This window comes from Cinclus cinclus, chromosome 3, assembly GCF_963662255.1.
Source record: "Cinclus cinclus chromosome 3, bCinCin1.1, whole genome shotgun sequence".
Taxonomy (NCBI): Eukaryota; Metazoa; Chordata; class Aves; order Passeriformes; family Cinclidae; genus Cinclus; species Cinclus cinclus.
Genome location: NC_085048.1, coordinates 65,233,440 through 65,258,175, shown reverse-complemented (window position 1 = coordinate 65,258,175; position 24,736 = coordinate 65,233,440). Strand labels below are relative to the sequence as shown.

The 24,736-nt window shown below is 35.4% G+C and overlaps 1 protein-coding gene across 3 annotated transcripts in view; it reads right to left on the bottom strand.

Annotated features, from left to right (window-relative positions):
- Positions 1-24,736, bottom strand: part of STXBP5 (syntaxin binding protein 5) — a 103,913-nt gene that overhangs the window by 32,838 nt on the left and 46,339 nt on the right. For all 3 annotated transcript variants that reach the window (XM_062490132.1, XM_062490133.1, XM_062490134.1), the window contains exons 9-19: positions 17,291-17,414; positions 16,166-16,244; positions 10,140-10,294; positions 9,066-9,138; positions 6,764-6,911; positions 6,462-6,529; positions 5,397-5,437; positions 4,300-4,520; positions 2,581-2,759; positions 693-818; positions 49-200 (exon numbers count right to left, since the gene is read on the bottom strand). In XM_062490132.1, coding sequence (XP_062346116.1) covers positions 49-200; positions 693-818; positions 2,581-2,759; positions 4,300-4,520; positions 5,397-5,437; positions 6,462-6,529; positions 6,764-6,911; positions 9,066-9,138; positions 10,140-10,294; positions 16,166-16,244; positions 17,291-17,414 — 1,366 coding nt within the window. The remainder of the gene's footprint in view (positions 1-48; positions 201-692; positions 819-2,580; positions 2,760-4,299; positions 4,521-5,396; positions 5,438-6,461; positions 6,530-6,763; positions 6,912-9,065; positions 9,139-10,139; positions 10,295-16,165; positions 16,245-17,290; positions 17,415-24,736) is intronic.

The window sequence follows — 24,736 nt, the reverse complement described above, 5'->3', positions numbered from 1 at the left end:
AATTGTGCCTTTCTTCTGCAAGGTTAAAATATACTTTGGGTTACTCACCTCCAGATGGTTGCCGAGTTTTTCGGGGAGATCGTGGCTCCCTGCGATAGGGGTCATTGGAGCCATACAGTTCAATAGTGCCTAGATTCAAGAGCACTGTCTTCTGGAGATAATCAACCATGGCAATACCATTACAGTTTCCAAAAACTACTCTGGAAAAAGAGAAGTGAAAGCAAAGACAATGCTAATTAAATGATGGTAATGTTTCATACAAATTTTTTGCAGTTCAGCATTTCATAGTTCCTACTTTTTAGGAATTATCCTAGATTTCACTTATTTATAAGTTACTAATATAGAATGCAGTATTGATTAATTGTTCTCTTGTAAAAACATGGTGCTGAGTAGAACAGACCAATGTCAATGTACTTGCCTGTTGAATGCCAACCCATCTGACACAGAGCCTTATGTGACACTTCCTCTTGGCTGAACAGTGCCAGGTGAGGAAGAACAGTGCTTATTTGCTTCTGCTTTTAGCATCATCAGTATCTGCCATGACCCAAAAGGGATTCTCCCAGAAGCACAAGAAACTGATTACCTCTATGTTGCTGTGCAGCGCATGTGAACACACACAGAGACTCAATTTTAATGGATAGTTTTAAACCACTTTGATGGAATAACAAAAGAATTGTGTAGAATATACTTACAGGCCATACGCTGAGTTGATGGCTAAGCTAGTTATCTGTTGAGGAGGTTCTCCACTCACCCACACCAGCTGGATAACAAGCTCGATTTGGTAGCCTGGAGACTGCTTGAGAGGAGAATTTTTAACTCTGCAAAGTAAACAAAACATGGTGTCTCCATGGTCTCCATTTTTTCCTTATGGGACCAGAGTTCATTAAATTCTACACCATGCTGGACTTCAAAATGTTGGAAAATAGTAAAAACTATTATCAAAAGCAAATAAAAGCAACCAGAAGAAAAAGCCACATTGAAACTGGGAATTAATTTCTTTTGATTCACTACGTAACTGAAAATTAATTGAACAATGATCACAAACGTTTCATTTTTTCCAACCTCAGAACAAGGCACAACAGTGCTATTGTGTTGCATTTCCTTGAAGATACAGGTGTTCAGTCAGTGTCTAAAAAAGAAGGTGTTAACTATTTTTTTCAGTTTCCAAAAGAACTCTGATTTAGAGAATGGACGGGGATGAGAGGTATACGTGGAATAAGTATAATGAAAAGGGAAACAGAAGCATAATGTATTTAAATAAATGCAAATAAAAAGATGATGATATGGCAAACCAAAATGAAAACAAGTAAATTATTGTAATGGTAGACCAATTGTATGCAATGAACCTGGGACTAGGGGAATTGAAACTCCTGTGAAGATTTTGTTTGCATGCTGACAAATAAATTTACGCAGAAAGGATTAGATCTCAAATTTTTTACATAAACCAAGTTATGTAGAACAAGCTCCTGTTTCCTGAATTCCACTTATTTAACCTATTTTTTTCTCTCTAATGGATATTTTGGTTTGACAATATTTTACGTAAGTTTAAAATTTCCCAGTTTTCCTACTTAGATGAGTTTCCCTCAGAAGTACACCTCTCCACCTCAGTACAATCAATACAATTTGAAAATTCTTACCCAAATAAAGCAACCCCTTCAGAATTAGTTGTTTTCTGGATGGATACACTCAAATAATTAAAATCTAAGTTGGGATCTTAAACTTCAGAAAACAAAGTATACACTTAATTTTGTTTCTCTAGATACGTATTACACATTTCTTACATTCTGTTAGGAAAGGTGATGGCTCAGAAATCACATAATGCACTCTTGTAGGAGAGTTCAAAACCAGACTTTTTAAACTCTGATTTCTCTAAATGGGTAAAAGCTCACACAAAAAGCTTGCAGAAAAAGCTCCCAATTTAAAAAGAACAAAAAACTCGTCAAAGACCTACAATGAGGGTGCTATTGGGCATCATACAAAGTGAAGATCCATGACAAAGGAGCATTTAACTCTGCTTCCAAAATGTGAAGTTGTCCCCTAAGAAGTTTTTTGAAAATAAATATATTTATAATTCTAAAGAGTTAGAACTCAGCTAGCTATCTGTAAGAATTTTCACTTCAGATTTGCTTCTAAAACTTAAGGCTCTGCAAAACTAACAGACGAAACCTATTCAGACATACTTGGTCTAAAGGTAAGGAGAGCCGCAAAACATCAGTTTTCCTATTCAAGGACAATAAGATATCAAAAGTGACTGAACTGCTGCTATTATAAACTGTTTGCTCTAAGGCACTATCATCTATAGCTAGTTTAAAATCTATGCCAAATTTTCTGAAAACCAGGTAAATCAAAAAGAAAAGGATTTTTTTAAAAATCAGCTTAAGAAGTTTAAAAAATTAAGACTGCAGTATTTCTTTCTTAAAGCAGGGCTCTAATTTCAGATACTTGGAAAACCTTGCTGTACAAAATAAAACATTTTCACCAGCAATGACAATATCTATAATGATATCGAAGTACACATACTCTAATCACATTTTCTTGCAATGTTTCAGGCTCACTGAAAGTACAACAGAATATACTTACTTTAAACATGGGACATTATCACGAATTCCATCAGAAGAACTGCTACTAGTAGATGGATGAGACTGGGGAACAATGGATTGAGGATTGGAACCTGTGCCTGGAGTTGGTACAGGTGGCACCTGCTCACCGTCTGGAGTTTCAACATCATTTATTTCATATAGGAGACGTACTTCCAGCATCTATTAATTAAAGGAAAAAAAAACAAAAACTATCAGTAAAGTCTGCCTTTCAAAACATGGAATATGAAATAAATGAAGTGCAACTGAAGAGAGCAGTGATAAAAATGACATCTAGAACTTATCCATCTTTTGAAAGATAACAGTTTAACAAAGAGTGTGACTTAAAGACACATCTAGTTTTCAGAAATAGTCATACTCTCGTCATACTCTCACAGACTATCTGAATACTGCTAGAACCTGAATGTCTGACCTATTTCCCAGTTTTTAAGAGTTCTCTTCTTAATACCAAAAGAAATTAAATACTGGACGCATTTAATTATCATTCTGCTGACACACACTGACAGTTGCAAAGATGACTTAGTCTATGTACTCCAGGAATGGTAAAACATAACTAAAGCCACACAGACAGCTAAACTTTTACTGATGCAATACTTTATACATGGTGACTTCATTCAGTGTTTGATGTTGTGTTGAACTGGATCATACATTTTAAAGAACTGTAAGTTCATCATGACTAGACTTTCTTCTCCAGGATCTGTAACAATATCAGAATTAACTGCAGTACAGTGTAAAGGAAATATTCCACTGTTTTATTATCATCTGCAAAATAGAACCTAACACATGGACTACAGAACTATAGAACACAGAACTATATAGTATTTTTTTAAATGTTCAAGAGTACTGAAAGCAACCTTGATTGGGGCTGATTCATCAAAATTGGTTAGAAAAAACTATTCCCTAGGAAGGGAATATAGTTGTACATGAAAAACACAGAAGGACAACCCCTACACCTCAGTTTCCTAAACTAAGACTTATCATAAACAATCAGAATAGGGAGGGGGTGGTGTGTGTGTGTGTGTGTGTTGGAGGAAGGAGGTGAGAAAAAAAAACTACATTACAATTAACACTAGTTAGAACAGGCAACACTTTATAATTAAATGTTAGGTTTTAGTTCATACATTCAAATACAGAAATGTGCATGGGTGTGTTTCTGATTTAACAAGAAACTCATCAAACTCTTGTAATACGATCACTGTATCTTACAGAGAATAAAACACTGACACATTTCAGGGCATGTTTGGCACATTTTTACTCTTCTAGCTCTGCATACTGCAGAAGTTTTGACAGGACAGATGGTAATTATGAGGACTCAAAGGATCAACTCCCTAAAAGCTTTGAAATTTTTCAACTCCATAGCACATTCACTTCTGTTATCATTTTACCTTTGATACAGCCAAGTTGCGATCCACTATTTCTTTTGATAGAAAGATGAATGATTTTTGGCTGCCAAACCTCAAAAAGTCACTGAAAACAGTGTCTCAGTGTGCAATATTTATGTTTGTTTAATTACTTTGTTTTTTAATTCTACTTCTGTTGAATTTCATAATTAATTACTTTCTCTCCAAAAACATCTTTATTTTGAGTAAATTATTTTTGTCCATTTCACTAATATAATTAAAGATCAAAAAAAAGGAAATTGCTAGAACAGTCTTACAATCGCTAAATCCTACAAAGTTAAAAAATGGTCATAACTCTTTACCGGAATGACTTCTGTAGTAACTTCCTGTTTGCTGAACCTGTAAATAATGACATGTGCAGAAACGCCGGCTATGCACAGCATTCTACTTTCTGGACACCATGAGATGATCTGAATAGCATATGGATCTTCATCTACAATATCTGTGTTTGGCCTGTCATCTTTATTCCGTGATTTTTCAAATACTTTGGCTGTTTTTAGCTTATAGAGTACTTGCAGCGTTACTAGGAACAAAGCAAAAGAGAAAAATTAGTTTTGATCTAACATATAGCCAATATATTGATATAGCTAATTCCTGAATTGCATCCTTCTCAACCGGAATTTTAATTCTGTGTTAGATTATCTATCAACTGTCTTCATGCTGATTTCAAACTTCACAGGCATATTGTCTAATCAATGGCCCAAATTACTGCTATAAATACTAAACACAACATAAGGCAAGCCCTAAATTATAGCGTCCTTTCTCCTCTTCCACATTTCAGTGGTTTAATCTCAATCACATTTCCCTAGTTCATCTGTAAGACTCTTATTAGAAAGACTCCAAAGTTTTTAAATCAATAAAGAGGTTACTCAAAATTTCTCCCTTAATAGGTTTATTTATCTGTTTTAGAAAGAAACTAAGTATCTTTAACAGAATCTCCTTTTGACAGATCTATGCTGAAGATAATTTTTAAGCACACAATCAACCAGGTTTGGCTTACCCCCTCCTCTCTCCCAGGTTCCACTCCCACTCCAAACTGAAATTAAAGATCTGTAACACTCCAAATAGTCCTCCTCCCAGCTTTTAAACATATACATTGCATCTGTTCCCTCCCACAACCACACATGCCTTAGCCTTTTGGAATCTCACCAGTTTTCCACAAGTTTTCAAAGACAACCGATGACAATTCCAAGATTGCTTTAACCAGGTTTTAAGTACCAAGAATAAGGTTAGTTCCAACTAGACCAATTAAAACATCTAAGTTTGTGCAATCATTTCTGCTTTGAATTCTTGCTGCATTTTCACTTGAGCTGTGTAAAATATCAGATGTAATTTACCCCTTAACTGAAGATGAAAAACCTAAAACTGCACAGGAAAAATCTCTACTGAAAACACTTACTTGCTGATGCATCCCAAAACTTGATTGACCCATCAGCATGCCTATGAAATATAAAAAAGTAATGAGATGATGAAATAATTAGCTGGAGTGCTCAACCTCTATAAGAAAGTGAACAATTAACATTCTATTTTTATTAGTCTTCCTAGTGACACCACTTTCACAATTTATTAAAAGCCAGTATTTTACCAACATGTGGTCCAATTACTTCAGACAGAAGAGACTAGAAAAACATTTGAAAGCTAACTTCCTGATGATCCCACTGTGCCATATTAATTTACCCTTTTAAATACTGCAGCATACCTAACCATACACTGCATCTTGAAAGATGCCCTATATTAGGAGCAACACTTGTAAAGAAGATGGCTAAATACACAGTATCCCACTGTTAATGAGTCACCTAACTTGTTTATTTAGCCTTGAGTTTGAGAATCAGATGACACTATTTTTTCAGGACTGTCTCAAAGTCTCTACAATGCATCGTACAAGGTGACGGTAACCCTGATTAGGGCTAATGGGCTGTTCTAAAAACACTTTAGTAGTGGTCTCACTTTCAGTGATACACTGCACAGTTATAAATTAAATTTCACTTACATTCCTTACAGTAGTATTAGAAAGATCAGTCTCAAAATGATCAGATTTAAGTATTTGCCTGCCCACTCTGAGATAAAAAATTGGCTTCCCTTTGAGAGCTGAACTCAGTAATTACTTAATGGATTTGCCATGCTTTAAAACAATACTCAGTTATTTTGCAAAAATCAACCAATAAAAGATTATTTTGATTCAAGATACTTTGATAGTAAGCACATGTAATCACAATACCACATAATAACAATAATAATACCTGTGAAACAACTGCTATCATTTTATTTCTAACTCCCCTTCCACATTCTGCTTTACTTTCTCAGTAACACATCAAGATTATGCCAAGGACATGTCTGGTGATCATAATTTCATGAATCACTCAAACCACTCATACAACACAATGTTCTAAAAAGAGAAACAAAAAAATTCTCACTTCTACTTAATGAACTAAGGAAGTTATTAATAGAATGTGGTATCACTTACCCTGTAATAATTATCTCTGAATAGCTCTGAGTGATCACACCCCAGTTGCCGCCACTGATAGGCCATTCCTGGAAGATTAACAAATACACTGAGGAAGAAAACATCATACAGTGCAAAGTTAAGGCAAATTACTGCAGATCCTCCCCAGACATTAGCCACATATATCCTCCCCTGCTATTAGCCACTGTCAAAGACAGGCTGAGCCAGGGTGAAGCTTTGGTCTTAGTATAACCACTCCTGTTATTTGTTAGCTCCTCATTCTCAATATTTTAAAATACAAGCGTGCATAGTCGATGTTGTACCTTCTTACTGTAACCTTGACGTTTCTGTCGAGCACCAACTGAATAGAGTGCAGGTATGAGATCCACAGGACAATCAGCAAAATATTCACAACAGGTAACTGGAGACTCATGTATAGTCAAAGGATAGGGATTCTCAAATATAGGATACCTTTAAAGGAAGAAAAAGGATAACTGTTAATCTAGGGAAAACTTTAAGTGCAGAACACAAGTAAAATACTAAGGACTAAGCTGGCATTCTTTTGGTACAGAGAAAAATAAATGCATATCAAATTAGACTATGAACAAATACACAATGCAACTTCACTGCTCATTTAGTATGCAATAAAGACAGTGTACTACTCTAGACGGAATCTGAAGTTGGTGCAGTTTTTAGAGTTTTTCTAGAACACTACTATTCCCTTTAGTTTTATATCTTCAGAAGTGCACTAATTCAGTGGCCTGTGGAAAAAAAATTAAGCTGCCAAGTCTCAGCTGTAGTAACATAGAGCTATGAATTTATTTCTAACTCTTCAGTCTATTCTTCTAGGGATAAAGACAGAAACACTCCCATCTCATTTTGTAATAGCACACTGTACTAAAAGAGAAAATTTTCCAGCATTCTGCATGGACAACTTTTGCTTAGTCTACTTCCAACTCCAAGATCATGTTCTGAAAATTACAGATAGCAACACTCAGTTACCAATTAGAAGAACATACACACACATGCTTCCACCACTACCTCTATCTGAAAAGTGACAGAGGTTTAATGAGGAAAAAAGTCAATAATACTAACAGAGATGAATGTATCTGCGTTCAAAGAACATTTATCTCCAGAGAAATGAATGCTATACATTGTTTTGCCCTTTTTATCCCCCTTTTTTGAGAGCTGTAAAGACACAGCTTCTCAACCCATCTAAAGGAAAAATTAGCAACAACAGATGAAAACATTCTGCACATCAGGAAATTTATACAGGGCTATATGGAAAGCTACGAAAATATTTTAACAGTTACATTCAGAAGAGGCTTAACTTTAACAAAATAAGACAAATCCCTGTGGGAGCACAATGTAAAAGGAAGCCTGTAGATTTTTCTTGGTATTATTTTTTTTTCAGGCATCAAACAATTAATAGTTTGCAGGACAATCACATCTAAGACCATTGTAATTAATTTGGAAGAAGGTCAAGTTTTGTCTGCTGAAGACTTTTTAGAATGAAATAGAATAAGCTTTAATATAACTTCAAATTTCAGGCACTTCAAACTAAATATGAATGTTGACACTTAATGCTATTGGTATATCATAAACAAGGTCTGGATACAGTATATAACCATGCAACATTTGGAAACTCTAAATGAAATTGCTCAATAGCTGCAGAGATACCAGGACAAAATTTGAACTTCTTCCAAATTCTGTAGTCTTCATTATCTAAAGTGTCACCATTGACTTGGAGGACAAATATTTACAGGGTTATAATAAATAAATAAATACTTATTTAGCTTCCTAGAAGGAAGCTCTTCACAAGGATTTTTCTTCATTGACTAATGGAGATTTTTAATGAGGAACAGTACCAAGGTCTTGCCTAGTTCCTCTGCTCCTCTTCCCTTAACAGTTAGTTACTACCATTACAAATTTTAATACCCTTCCTAAAAAATTTTGCAGTGTCTAGAATTTTTAACCACCACTAATAACAGTGTATGGACTATTCCATGGACAAAGCAACAAGAGATGCAATGTTTTAGGCAGGTATTATTTGTGAATATTGCAATACTGTGAATACTCCTGTTAAGCAAAATTTCTTACCACAGATCTAAGTCAGGGAGTAGATGCTATCATTCAAATTTTATGTATATATTATTGCATCAGTATTGAGTTACTTTAAAGCAATACAGGTAGCAATTTATTTGGCAATAAGATCAGCAAAAATTTAAGTGATGACAAGAGCGAAAATTACTTTGGTTATCTGATCAGTTCTTCTCCCTGCTGCCCTCCTCAAAAACGCTAGCTCCCCGAACTTCAAACTCCCCTCACAACACTACGGAATCAACTTCAAAATAAACTGTGATACTTAAAAAGCAGAAGTGATCCACTAGTAATTCTGGTCAGTCAATCAAGCCTGGAAAAAATCACATGACATTCTACTCATCTACTACACATTAACTTGAAAAAAGTTGATATAACAACATTGCCAGTTCATTTGAAGAAATTTTATATTTAATATTCAAAATTTTATGTAATGAGGTATTAGGTTAGACTAAAAACCTATAAAGTAGAACAGTAGGCTGATCATTGCAGCCAATTATTAAAAAGACTACAGAAGATTCTTACCCATTTTGTGCAAGGTCAATCAGTACTAAATCCTTTTCTAGGAGAACAACTACAGCATATGGTTCCTGAAAGTCTGAAAACAACAACAAAAAGTTATCTATTGGAAAATGGAGCCCATGCATGTCTGCCCAGCGTCAAGAATGGAATCAGTGCTTGCACTCTGGCAGCTGAGATTAGAAAGCCACTTAGATTACTATAGATTTTGAAGGTATTTTATACACGCAGACTCCTGACTACTTCAAGTTAAATTTGGAAAAATCATGTTCTTTTATTCAAAATTCTCAACGGCTCAAATAACAGAAAAAGGAACATACAGAGCAACTTGTATAGCAGGTTATATGAGAGAAAGAGCCAATTTCTGAGTAACATCCTCCCACTTCTAAACTGCTTTTCCTCATATTCAGTGGGGTTTAACTTTTCATTGTTTACAGAATGGCTCAAAAGACAGCTGACTTCACAGTAAAATAAGAAACTTAAAAAAGTTTCCAAAGTTTAAATTGCCCTCTTTCAGACAGATTTCTAATTCCAAGCTAAGCAGTTTTATATACTGTGATGGAAGCTGACAGCTAAAACCATTGGAATCATCAGCAAGATACTACTATTAATCTGAGATAGCTACCTAAACTATGATAAGAAATCCCGTGCTTCAGAAGAGAGATTAGAGGTTAGTGATGAAATTCATATTAGTATTGGAATGAATAAAGCCACTAAAAGTATTAAATAATGCAAAAATGCTCCTCATGGTTTAGCACTGACTCACTTATGTGCCCAAATATCCACAAATGAACACATCTCCAGTTGCAATGCTTTTTGTCTGCACATGCTTTTGGGATTAAAAAGAAAAACATGCTATGAGTAATTGTCTTTTTTCTCGACGAAAAATTGGTTTTATAATAGGCTCTTCTGATGTTTTGGCAAGTAAACCACACTTCAGACAATAGGGATAACAGATGTTGCTGCTGCAGTATGATCCCCAGAGATAAAACAAAAAGACAATAGTAAAGAATATTCTGATGGGATAAAACTCCAGCGATAAGAAGTCAAGGTACACAGAAAAATCTTCAGAGAGCCTACCATTAGGATATGGAGTTTCACACAGGGTTAGAAAGTCAACAATAGAATAATCCATTTCTAGCACAGCAGTACTTTTCCCATGCATGACTGTTAAACAGGGTCTTCTTCCTACAGTGTCATATGACAAGCCTCCTGAGAGAATGATGAAAGGCTCCCTGCAATAAAGCAGAAGCATTTAGGATCAAGTCAGGATAACATGCTAAAGAGACTGGGAAGGTTTTGCAATCTTATGGTAAAGTTAAATGAACTATCATTAAGCTGAGATGGTGTAAAAATAATGCAAACCAGCTCTCATGAAATACAGAGCTTGGGTATGTATTTCAAATCTTATTCAAACTCTTCAAGTCAGACATCTCCTTCCAAGCATTTTGTTGATTTAACCAGTCTTTATAATTTCATGGTAAGATGAGATTTTTTTTTTTAAATTTTGTACTGCTTTAGAGTTGCTTTTTTCCTACTGCAGACTCAGATTTGCCAACAGTCCCATTTTTCTGTAACATAAAACACCCCAGCAAAGTCAGGAAGAAATAGTCCCATTTACTTGCTGTACAGTAATATGACTGCCTTGGAGATGCAAACAACTGCTTGATAAGCTTTAAAGACATAACATCTTTTAAGTTTCATCACATATTTACTCTAGATGCTTTATCCATTTCCCCCCCACCACCATGCACAAAATTCAAGAAACTACATTGTCATACATTATTCTTACTGCAAAATCAAGTAGCTGAGTAGAGCAAAACATAGATGCTTCTTCTAGAATTGACAAGAGAGTAGAGGCTTCCCTTGAAACTTTTTTAAAAAGCCTTTGCAGAAATATACTTTAAAATACATTAATATAGTGCCAATATGCACGTAATGTATAGTTCACTATTTCATTTATTGAAAAACAAGATGAAGTAAATATGTTCATTTTACCAGGTATTTTCATATTTTTTGATTGTCAAGAGTCACTCATTTTAATACTGTTTATGTTTGAAATAGGACATAATCCTTTTTAAGGAGTAGAGTGACTGTTCATAAGTATGCAGCTCAAAAAAATGAACGGTACTCATTACTGACTATTTCCTGAAATCTCACATTATGTTCTGAAGGAAAAATAGGCACTTTGCATATCTATCAGTTGCCTCTGATCTACTTTTACCCTCACTTTCAGCAGAAATCTTACCTTTCATTTGAACCTTTCTTGGAAGTAGCTAGTATATGAATACCTGGAGAAAATTTCTACAGAGAAAACACCCCATTCTGACATATTGTGAAAAGAGGGAACCTTTTTTAATCCTTTCCTATAATACCATCTTTTCCATACTGTCTAAATGGCTTTTCCCAGTTGGCATTTGAAACACAAAGTGAGGCCAGATACATCTGAATTCTTGACAACTGTATATTAAGGGTTTGGTTTACGCACATGCTGCAGTTCATGAGTTTAACACTTGGCTGAAATGTACTTTGTGTTTGTAGCACTGAAGGCAAAGCAGGCTGAGATAAGCTTCCAGCTTCTACAATTATTTCACAATCTGCTTGAAGACCTGTGACTGAAGATCTGACAGGATCAAAGAGTACTGCTGGCTGAAGAAGAGACCTCAAAGGAATGGCCATAAATGAGACCATGGGTCCATCAAGTTCAATATCCTACCTCCAACAGTAGCCCAGAGTATATTTTTGAAAAGGATTAAGTTTTCTGAGTCTTCATCTAATCTTAGCTCTTCATATTGAAACTTTACATAATCTTTTATGATCAGGTCCGTGAAGAAATTTCAAGAAAGTTACACACTAAATTTAAGTGGTATTTTAAAGGATGTCAGTGAAGAGCAAAATACTGGTGAGATCTTGTTGTGTTGGAACGATTTACTGCAGTGTTTGTTTTTGTCCATAGAAATCATCAGGTTTTTTTTAAACAATAATGCTGCCAGTACAATTTGTAGAATAATCAGATTTGCAGATTCACTGAGATCAACTGACAGCAACAAAGTAACAAATTTCACGTGTTAATTTTCATACATCACAGTGATAACTGTATGTCAGCAGCTTCTCCTGGTTTCATTTCTCACGATAATCAAACTGCTTTGGGCAGGCTTGCCAGAGACTGTATCCTTTAGATGCAAGGAATGGAAGAGCTAAGAATAGAGCACACACTGATCCACTGATCTGTCACACAGATTTTCCACAAATGAATCAAAGATTAAACCTGACTTGAGTCTGCCAGAAAGACCAGTATAAGTTTGAGTATGAATTTTTCATATTTTCATTAAACCATGGATTTGCCATGAACACAGAACGTACATTTACTAATTAAAATGTTACCCTTCAGCTGTGATACATATTAAAAGTGCACAACAATTAGAAATACATAATCTAAAATAAAAATTTAGAAGATTTGAACTTTATATAATAGATGAGACTAATTCAACTTTGGGAATTTCATTTTACCTACCTGAAACAATGGAAGACATTCAGAAAACCCCAGGGTTCAGATCCTAGAGAATTACTTTATAGCACTTTTAGCAGCTGCTCATGCAGAGATTCTTTGAAACAGGTCAGCTTCAGCAGGTTTGTAAGTAATCCCCTTACATGAATTTCCTCATCAGTGAAATATGTAAAATCACTTGGAGAATATTACAAGAATTTGACTATAAAAGGGGGCAATGAGTAATTGAAAAAAAATTCAGAAAACATAGCATTAGGTCTTGTAACATACGAAAACATAATACAATTGAGAGTTGAGTGGCTCACAACGCAGGAGGATGTTTCCCTTCAGTTTTAGAAGTAAACTGTTAAATATGAGCCAGCTTCTGACAAACCAGATGTGTGAGAGAATGGCTTATAGACAAATCAGGTCATTGGTACAACCTGGCTTACTTTTCAAACCACGAGTATATCTGTGGAGAAGTTAATCCTAGTATGAAGATGGAAAATACTTCAAGAATTAGTTTACTTTGATACTTGAAGTCCTGAAGTAGCAGTGAAAATAAAACTACAAATTTATGTTGGGACGTGTGGTTTTAAACCAAAAAGATCACATAAGAAAATAGCACTATTCAAAAAAAATTGAACAGATTAACAACTTTTACTTAGTGGGAGACATCACTAATGTAACCTCTGGGTTCCAATTGCACACAACTATCTTGCTAAGACGCACTGCCCAGTCAGTCAATGACAGCTGCATCAGCTACCAAGATAAAACCCTTCTCAATTATGTTTTACATGGAGACTTGGAGCTCTAATTTCTATTAGACACAGGGAATTTTATAATGCTAATATCAGCCAGAGTAAATACTGTAGGATACTGAACCTGCACGCATGGAAAGTGGCATTAGGAAGGACTGAATCTGGAGGGGAAGGGAGTGGCATGAGGAAGCTTGAGAGTGTCTCTAGATTCCCTTTAGACAGAAAAAGTACACATAAAAAGCAATATAGGAACCATTTCAGAAAGCTCAAAAGGTAAGCTACCTTTGAAATTCAGTGCTTCACAAAAGGATGGAATATTTTAGATGAAGAGAGGCTGCAGTACAGTGACATTATGCTCTGAGATTGCAAAATTATGCCACTTTCCACAAGGAATGTACAAAGAATGTACTTTTTTCACCCCTTATTCATCAGTACTAACCTTTCTCCCTGAAATAAAGCTACAGACATACTCCTGTTGTAGGGTAAATTACTTTGGCTTTGAACACTGCACTTTTTGCACTATTTGCAGTAGACTTAAAAACCAAACCAAAGAAACAAAAAACAACAGAAAACCCCACACAGTTAGTAAATACACAGGTATCTCATAAAACCCAGGAAAACCCTCATGCCCTCCTTTTGTCCTGACCCCTGTTTTACAATATGGAAAACAAAATGCAGGAAAAAAAGTGAGAAGGAATTAATAAAAGCGTCAATAGTAAAAAGAATAGTGCCTATAGCCCTTAATATAGGTTGCCATCAATTATGCTCCTTCCTTTTGCGTGGTTATGAACCCCTTTCCTCCAATAACAGAACTTATTAGAACTAGAAGCAGTAAAAAAAACAGTTAACATCATATCAATGAAATGTTTTCCACTGGAGGAGATACTGAAACAGACCTAGATCTTTGACAACTCTAGACAGATAAGGGAGAAACAAAAATGTATGAGAAAGATATTCAAAATAGAGCATGGAAATAATGAACATTTTTTCATAATAAATATTTGAAATAAAACTTAAATAAGCATTAAATAGCATCCCTTAAATGTAAGCTTTTTCACCTTGCTTTGGTTTTTTCTGTTTTTTCTAAAATTTGTTTTTGAAGAACAGCTATAGTGAGCTGCTATAGAAAAAAAGTGTAGTTGATAATGTTTCTTGCATTGTTTGAATAGCCTGAAAAATTTTGTCCTCTCCAGAAATGATTTTCCTATGTGCTACAGAAATTAAACCATGAATAAGAAATGACAGCACTTTCGATAAAACTTAGAATCTAATCTAGGACATGAAGTACTTAAACAATTCCAAATGGTAAATAGAAAATCATCAAAAACTTAGGTATTGAAAGGTAGCTCAGTCTTGCCTTAAAATTCTTGCAAGATTACAAGTGAAACTAAAAACTGAAGTGCAAATTGAAGTAGCAGTAAATGAATGGAGATTTTCAGGGCACTGCAGTGCAGACTGGTGGGGTTTTGTTTGTTGCAGGTTCTGCCCCCCGCCCCCCCCCCCACCCTTTTAATTAAAATTCAGGAAGAGTTATCAGTAATTGTAGATTTAACAGTACATTGAAGATAGAAAACATTAAAGAGTAAATAGAAATGTAGCGAAAACATTTAGTTTGGATAAACACCAGAAAGTGAGAGGTGAAATAGAAAAAAAAAAAAAAGTCAAACACTAGGAAAAAGTAGCCTCCCCAAACCCCCAAGAATTCTTAGAAATTATACTAGAATAAACTCCTCCTTAAACTATGTAAAAAGTCATGTAGTTTTCACATTGTAGTACTATAAGGTCACAGAATAAGCTCCAAATTAACTTTTCTCCTTCAGAATGACTATTAATAAAAGAAGGCTTTTGATTACAGAAATTGTAACTTGCTGAAGTTGAAATTTTTTTATCTCTCTTTAGATCAGCTTTTGATATTTCAGTTGAGAAAGGATTATGCAGACAGATGTAGATTTTTCAAGTAAAATATAGCTTTCCAGATGATGACAGATTTTTACAAAACTGCGAGCTAGCCAGAGTTTTGTATCTATTTACCTCACTTTTAGCAAAAAACAAACACCTAAAGCCAGTGATACTACAGGCATATCAAAACGTAGTGTAAAGGAACCATCTTCAACAGATTTGAATGCTGAAAAGCAAATAAATTGGTACACACACCCTAAATATAAAAGCAAACAAACAAAATCAGCTTTTGCAAATAGTGCAACAGATTTCCATGAATATTTTATCTTTATATTGCATTTTTTACTCAAACACTTCAGAACCACAAATAAAAGAAACTCCACACAGTTCATGAAATCCATTCATCCTAACTGCAGTCTTGGTAACAAAACACGCTAATCTATAGATGCTGTAATTCCATCTGAGCCTCTTGTTGCATTTACTGCTTTGTTACATTCTCAATGTGCATAATTAGGCATATCTCGTTGCATAAATTACTGCACTCTACTAGAAAAATTTTCATTAATGACATTTTAGGGGGGAGGAACATGTATTCAAAATTCAGACTATTCAAGTCAGGATACTACTTGTTAAAGTTCAATTTACCATGTCTTGGGGATTTGGTGTCTTCTGTGGTTTATTGCATTTTTTCCTTTAGAACTCTCAAGAAATTGAGCAAGAATGCATACAAGTTTTAGTAGCATGGAAGAAGAGTGTAGCTAATGCATTAGCAGAATCTTTGGTTTGTACACAGTAATTAATTCATGCAAGTTTCTGTAGTTTATTCACCAATATCTGATTTATCAAAGTTAAAACAAAGCTGTACCATCAGAATATGCCCCAACAACTGGGAAATAAAGTCCATTCCCAGAGTGTTACACTGTTACACACGTTCATTTTGCATACAAAACAAGTCTTACCCAGCTCTAGTTGTTTTATATTCCACCTTAAGGATAGGCTTACAGGGTTCTGGCTTCTTTCCATCCTTCAGCTGCTTTCCTAAAGTAAATGATTTTCCTGTGTTAATCTTACAGTTCCATAACATTATGGCAAGTAATGAAATTCACTGTGCAGTTTAAGGAGTATAAAATTCATGCAAACATATATTCAACAATTTTGACAGTTATAGAGTATGCCTTGGAATAATTAAAAATCTGTTAAAGCTTTCAACACACCAACTTCGAATGTTTAGAAAAAAAAAACCTGTAAAACTGACTGCTACAGAACATTTGTTTTCAAATGTATAAACCTCCCCTAAAGTGCTGTTTTAAGTAGCACCAGCAGATTTTAAATTTATGTTGTGTCTACCCTTTTGCAATTAAAATTGGTCAGCTCCCAAGTAAAGTGAGCTTCATCCTGTGTATTATCCTTCAGGGCTAAGACTTCAATTAAGCATGAAAAGCCCACTCTCTCTCAACTGTGCAATTATCCTCACTGATACATCCACACTTAAAAATCTGGAGTAAATAAGTTGCTAAGACACGAAATACAGACATGCACCTCACGTGAGCCTGGCACTTGTGCAGAACTTACTTGAAGAGCAGCACTACATTTCACAGAACAACATGTAATGTTAATTTCCTAGATCAACATTAATGCAAGACCTCTCCGAAGTGGGAACATCTTACCAGATGCTATTCTTATTCTGTTACAAACCTTTCTGAAAATTTATGTGGTAATCTACACATTTATACATAAAACAAGTACTTGCTTTATGCATTTTCAACAATATATGGGATCATAAAGGCAAGTGAAAAGCAAGCCCTGCAAACTATGCATTACTTAACTCTGAGATCAGTGCTGTTGTGTGAGAGACAAGCTTCAAGTCTAGAGATTCAGAGGAAGCTGGACTGATTTGGATTCTTATTTCATTAAGATTTTTCTTCTTCAAGTAAAATCTGTGATAAACTAGGATGACTGAGAAAGTTTTTTACTGCACTGCAAGTGCACTTTTAATACTTGGTTTTTGCAAAACACATTTCTATTAAATAAAGTTCCCTATGTTTAGAGATGTCAAATGCAGTGGGTATCCATTTTCATCTTACCATGTGGAGTGATTGTCTGGAATGGTTTGGTAGGAGATTTTACATTCCATATGGTCAAGGTACCATCTGAGTGACTACAAATGAATTGCTTTCCTTCATGATGCCAAGCCACAGAGTGGATAGCCTAAGCAAGAAAAAGCAGAACAGCATAAGTTGTGTATCTTATTACCATTTTATTTTTACACCTTCCTCAATGACATTAAACAGAAAAAGGCAATTAGAGAAATTACTAATTAAATAACATCCTATTATTTACCCATGGCAAGCTTTCTGTACATCACTAGTACTTTCAGACACACTTTACCGACCAAAAATACTGCCTTCACTGTAGTGACCTGTTTAGAAGGAGTTAGAGGGGAACCCATCCTCCTCAGTGTAATATTGAAGTATTCTTCCATGAAGGGTAGCCTGAAGAGAAAAACTGCAAGCACTTATTTAAGCTTTGCTAACCAAGTTTTTTCAGTATTGGAAAAAAATACTGTCCAGAAAAAACAACATGGGATGAGATTAAGTTCAAGTATTGCATATCATTTTATGTGGATGTGCACAAGAGGCCAGCATTGGCTCAATACTTCCATAAAACAAGAAATGAAGTATTGAGACCTTTTTGAAATTATGATGATGATGATGAAAGAAAAGTATTAACTTGGATGCTCTAATATTGCGACAGTAGCTTCAAGGTGCAGGAAAGCACAGGAATCTACTTGTAAATCTTTCCATAAACACAAAATTATCTCTAGATTCCTAAATTTAGGAATGGAATGATTACACCATGCCACATAAAATCTACAGAAAATAGCTAAATAAATGAAATCTAGTTGCTGCCTTCAGGCAAGAGGAAAGTAAACAGTGCAAAGAATACAGATAAGGCAAAAATATTAACTAGCAAGAAAAGCTTGGTGCCATTTCTGCTTCCAGCATCTCTGTTAGTACACAGAGACATTATGAAACCATTAGGTGATGTTCAAGGGAATTTATAGCATGAAAATATCAGTAAACAATGAAACCTTAAAGTTTTTCTCTACTACCCTGAAGGTGCAAAAGAAACTATTAACTGCAAGAAGTAAAGAACTTTGATATTACTGAAAAGGTAGATTTGATGACAAAGACATTACTCTGGGTAAACTAGAAAATCAGGTGCTGAATAAGTGAAAAGTGATGGGCTTTACAATACCCTCAGTGGGTACGTTCAGTAGTGATTCTGTCTGTAAGAAGGGCTTACACTCACTCCAACTCTGCAGGGACCTTGGGATTTCCTCTGTGAGGAAACCTGGGTATATGAGCAGTTGAGAACTGTGACCAGCAATGACAGCTTGAGCAGTAATTACTGGGTGAAAAGTACATCTCAAGACAGATCCAAGCAAGCTTTGCTCAAACTGATCATACACCAATCAGGTCTTCATATTTCATGAAGTTATATAGAGAGACAAGACAATTTGCAGCAAACTGAATGGGAGAATCCAGAGCTTAAATGACAGAGGAGTCATGAAGCTATGCTACATGAGTCTAGAGTCCCCAATAAAAATTTCCCAATATCAATTAATATAACATCTGGATTTATGCAAACGACAGATTAAGTTTAGTATTTCCTAGTGAAATTTACTATTGTTCCCTACGTACTGTGGAACCATTGCAGATTTTGTTAGACAGATTCTGCATATCAATATCACATCTACACATGTAACTCAGAAACCTACATGCCTCATGATGTCAAAGTGAAATAGTCTTGATTATTCTGCCTGTCAAAATTTTTTTATTTAGCAAAAAAACTGCCATTGTAAAAGAAATCATGCATAAATATTGATTTATTTTTTAATTTACCAACATTATACCAAATAAAGCAAGGGATCAACAAGTTTGAGAGTGCAGACTCAGCAAAGAAAAGGTTGCATTTTTTAAAAGCACTTGTCACTGACAAAATAAATGCCTACAGCATGCTTAGCAATCCAATATAATCAGTACATTTTACATAATTTCCCACATGCAGTCTAACCCTGACAGCAGTAGGCAGCCCATAGTGCAAATGGAACAGTTTGATCCTACATTTATGTAGATTCCACATTTATGTAGAAATAAGTCTTAAGAACCAGTAAGAAAGCAAGTTTCATAAAACGAAGCGAAAACAAATCTCAGAAATGATCACTTCTTTTTCTTGAAAAACTGCAAAAAGAAGGGAAATGCAACAACCTGTTACTGTTGAAACAGCATTAATGCTTAAGAAGATAAAAAGATCTGAGCACAAAGGAGGGCTGCTCCCACTTTCTGCAAGGAAGATGGAGGGAGGGAAAAAAAAACAACTCTGAAAGAGAACAATGAGCCTTTTGGCTTTATGGCTGTTTACTGCCTAGTTTTAGTCTCTTTAGTATTAGAATCACTTGTTGTAATTAGTAACGCAGATAGATTCTTTTAAAATGTAACTGAAATATATGTTTTATGTTTTTTAAAATAATCCAACTAACAACTCTGTGGGCTGGGTATGATAAACTTTCATATATAGCAATATCCTTTGCTATGACACAATTCACAAACGCTTGTAAGCCTAAAAAATTAAACTAACTCTGTAAGTAGCTCCAGCACTGTCTCGAGGTACACAACAAGCTGGCCTAGTGAAAAGACAGTTAAAATGAAACAAGTAAAATAACCTCAAGTAGTCCTAATCAGCTGATGGCACTAGTTGACTAGCAAGAGTCTCAATCACCAAAACAAAACCGTCATCTGAAAAACCATCTAAATACACAAGAACAAAAAGGTTTGACTTTTTTTTTCCAGGGTTAATACTAGTGCTGGAATTTGGAGGAATGCATAAAATAGAAAAATGATGCAGAATCCACTGAGTTTGCAAAACTACACAAATCTTCTAAGACACTGAAGAGCCTCTAGGAGTAATACATTTTTATTCTAATATTTTACACAAAACTTACTGATGCAGAATAAAACTCTCAGTTTTAATCTTACTTCTTATCATTATTAAAACTTCCTGTTTAATTTTTGGTGCCATAATGCTGGAGTATGCTTATATCAGCTGGTGCAGCTTTAACTGTCTCTCAAGTCTTTTTTGGTCATATTGGACCAGAAAGTAACTCCTTATAAGAAGATCATACCCAGCTATCACAGAGGATTTTTGTTATATTTAAGGCACAATCCATAAGTGGAGTTGTCTGCACAGGTAAACCTCACTACCTTCTGAGTCCTTCCATTTACAAACATGAACCAAATACAGGGATTCTTTACAGGAACTTACACAGAAACCCTAATAAAAAAGTAACTAACTTTGTCTAGATAAATCTTTATATTTAATTAATTACCACTGAGGATTTCTGTTTAGAAATATTTCTACTAACCCCTTCACTTTAATTCAAATTTAACGTACCTGGGCTGGACTCTAGGGAACCTTGTTTCAAAATTTCTGAGACAGTTACATATTTTCTGGGGGAGTGGGGAATCGAAGCTTACTTTTTGGAGTAACAACACAATTGACCTGGCTGTCCTACATATGCTTAACATCATTACAAATTGTAGAAAATTTCCCTGAGTTTTATGTGGAGACAGGCTGTACAGAAACACAAAATCAACCCACCATCTGGTCCAGAAAGACTACCACACGTGGAAAAATTACTGCTATGCTACCTCCAAAGAAGGTGAGTGTACCTGATTTTAAGAAGGAAACATTTTGCCAGCAACTGCAGCAGTTAATTGAGAGAGATTTACATCGGACTGTAAAATGCAATCACAAATTAAAAAAAAGTCTGAGGAACAAAATTAAAAGCATTTATATGCAAGACTCCTACAGAAATATTTTAAGTAGATCACTAGCTTTTCAAGATATTATTGCATATTTTAAAACATTTTATGACTTTATTTTTTTTTTTTACTTCTGTAATAGCTTGTCCCTAGAAATAACTATTGGTTCTTGGTACTTTTTTAAGAAGTAAAAAAATTAATAATTTAAATGCAACCTTGCAATTTAAGAGACAAGTTCATCAATAAAGACTCAGGCTTTTATGGTATTTTTCCACCGGGGGAATTTAGCTGTTTCACTTCATTGAATACTGATACAAATAATCTCATTCTTTTAAATTCCTACAGGCTTATTTTAGCCCTACAGCTGATTGTATGTATATGATTTTGGAAAGTTTGAGACCACTCTTCTCATCTGCCATTGTTTAACCCCAGCCAGCAGCCAGGGACCACACAGCTGCTCACTCACCAGTAGATGTGGGGGAGAATCAGAAAAAATGGTACAACTCATTGAGGTAAGAATAGCTTAATAATTCCAAGAAAAAGAACTACTCAGCACAATTAAAACAATGGTGTGTTATCAAAGTCATACATAGTGAATCTAAACACACAGCTCTGTGCCAGCTACTAGGAAGAAAATTAAACCTATTCCAGCATAACCTAGAACAATGCATGGAGGATTTCAATGATGAAAACATGAAAGTTATTAATTTCAGTAGTTTACCCTGTTTTCAATAGATTTTTTTCAATCCAGTTTTCTAACACTGAATTTAGATTACTCCAAATATGGAATGCACCAGAGACATCGATAAATCCTTCCATAATTCTTTGGATTTCTTAATGATCCTTTACTCTCTTGTGACATTAACAGAGCTTGAAATACACTGTGCATGACTGGTAAAGCCTATGATTAGCTGTTCTGCAAATCAGACTGGTTTATTTACCATACCTTACCCAGATTTCACAGCCTTATTATCAAAGTCCTTTCATTTCCATGGATATGGGCAGCATTTTTGCTTAAACATGAATGGATAATGATACTGACACCTTTTCTACAGGTTTACCAAAGAGAAAGTATTTTAAAACTTAGGAGTATCTATGCTAACTCTGTTGTCAACAACCTAAGGAAGGGGAAAAAATGCTGCAAAATGAAGAAAACAAAGAAATGCAGCTGCTGAGACTTAAGTGACAACACACAATGAAGATTGTTTCAATGAAATTAAGTACATTGACACACTTTGGTTACTGTCGAGTCACACACCAGGGTTGTTTCTCTTTCCCCTGTCCTCTTAATTCCACAAGCTACTTTGACATGTTTTTAATGCTTTAGAATAATCTCTTGCACTCAACCATGTACCAGAACACTGAGTCTAAAAATAGTAATATAATGCATTATAGTTAACGCTGTCAAAGCTTACTTGACATCAGAACAAACAAAATATTACTTGAAGAAGGGACTTGATTATAAGACTAGCTTTAGTTTTCCGAAGTTGCAGCTGAGCAATTTGGGGTTTTTTTTCAGAAAAAGCTAATACTTAGTTTCGTTTCTTTCATGAACATACACGCTGGGAAATGACTGCAACATAAACTTTATTTCACATAACAACTGCACAGCTTCCTCTCCCTAAATCGCCAATGTCTGCACATAAAAAGCTTAAGAATGGTGCAAAAGGAATTTATATTACTTTTTCATTGAGCTTGCCCAACATAAAAGGGATGTTTTGAGTAAAGGAATTCAAAGAAATTTTCTAAACCAAAGTTCATTCACAGATTCAGTTCCACTATGTACAAATAAGTTCCTCCATATTTTCAGAGAAAGAATGTGACGTGTGCATTATTCTAACTAATTCTAAATATTCAAAATATATTTTTTCTTCTAACAGTAATATGTCACTAAGGTCAGGATTTAATTCATAATATAGAAAGATCAAGTACAAATTATAACTAAATACCCAGAATTTTCCTGTAAGTAGAATGTTCTGGAGGTAAAATATGCCAGCAATCAGCAACTGACCCCGATCAAGACCTAGAGCTGTGTCCCCCAGCCATGGTTAATGTTACCCACCTGCTCCTGTCCTTGGGATGAGTGTCCCAGTGTCCTAGTGCTGCAGCTATTAGCTCAGGGTGCTGGGAAGGCACACATGTTCAGACAGGAGGAAAGTGTGCACAGTGTTCCATTAACCTAGCTCTCGTGCAACAAATGAAACTGCCCTACCACAAAATGGGAATTCGCTTCAAGAGAGCCTCCTAAAAGTCAGGCCATTTGAAATGAAACCAAGCAGGAAGCTACAAACTCATATAATCAGATTCAACATCTTCCCTCGTGAAATAAAAGATATCTTCCCACAAACCTCTGAACACACAGGGATTTTAACCCTCCTTATGATCTTCCTCTGCTAAGGAAGAAAGGACGACATTTGGATCCCTGCACACATCTGAAGTTTTGAGTTAAGAAAGTTACATCAAATGATGGTGAAACACTGCACAGACCTTCGAGACATGCTGTTAGAATAAGATTGACTACAAAGTGATGAGAGAGGAGGAAACCAATCCAATGGTAAAATTTCTAGCAAACATTCATTATGGTATCGATGTCCTAGCCACCTTGCTCATGATGCCTCAGGAAGCCTAGCCACCCACTAAGATGGCAAGTGTGACAAGATCGGACTAAGTACCTCTCTTCTTACTGGTTGTCAACTCCTCACTCAGCAGAGCTCTCATCAAGAACAAGTGTAGCACCAAGGGTATAAATCCTGAGGCTTAAAATCCTACTCCTGCTACGGAGCAGAATGTCACATGAATCACCATCTGTGAGAGAAGAGGTGAAGCATGTTGTGACAGAGATGCTCTCTGTCCCTTAAGGGTAGGTTGGCATGCATGTTCATGATGGAATACAGTCAGTGCATGAAGTAAGTTCTCTAACGACACCATGAAACCAGGAAGCCAACAAGAAACTAGCTAGAAAGATTCTCTGCACAGAAACGTCCTAATTCAGAGTTTGTTTGCAGGAAACAAAATGGCAAAGAACCTACTTTGCTCTGTGTCACACCAACCAGAGACAGATGAGATCTCCTGAGACAAGGTACTGCTCCACTGTTCCACTCTGAGTCTTCTGTGTGCACACCCTCGTGAGCAAGGAAACCACTACATTTCCAGATTGTCTTTTTTTATTCTTCCCTTCCTAACCATTCCCAAGTTATAAGAAACACATTTCTTTACCAAGGGTGAGACCTGAGGTATTTCATTACCTCTTCTGCCACCAAAAAACCCGAACTGAACACCTAGATGCATTCACTTCTAAATCCTAAAGAAAAATCAAAGACATAACATCTGAACTACTCACTGATCTCTGCAGCCTCTCAAGTCAGAATTGGTTCCAAAGGTTTTGTGAGAGATACTTAGTAAATTTTTTTGCACAACAGCAAAAAACAAAAACAAACAAACAAACATTAAAAAAAAAAAAAAAAAAAAACCAAAAAAAAAAACCAGCCAACCTCCCCGCCCCCGCCCCCCCCCAAAACCGTAACAATCAGCACAGTGTCTACCTTAGGTAAGTTTCTAGAAACTGCAACAAAATTTCAGTAAAGAACATATAGCTGAGTATAATACACCAGATAGAGGTAGTCAACATGCTTTTTGTGAGACATAATTAGAGTCAAACAAACCTCCAAGAATGGTAACAGGCATGAGGTTCATGGAAACACCACT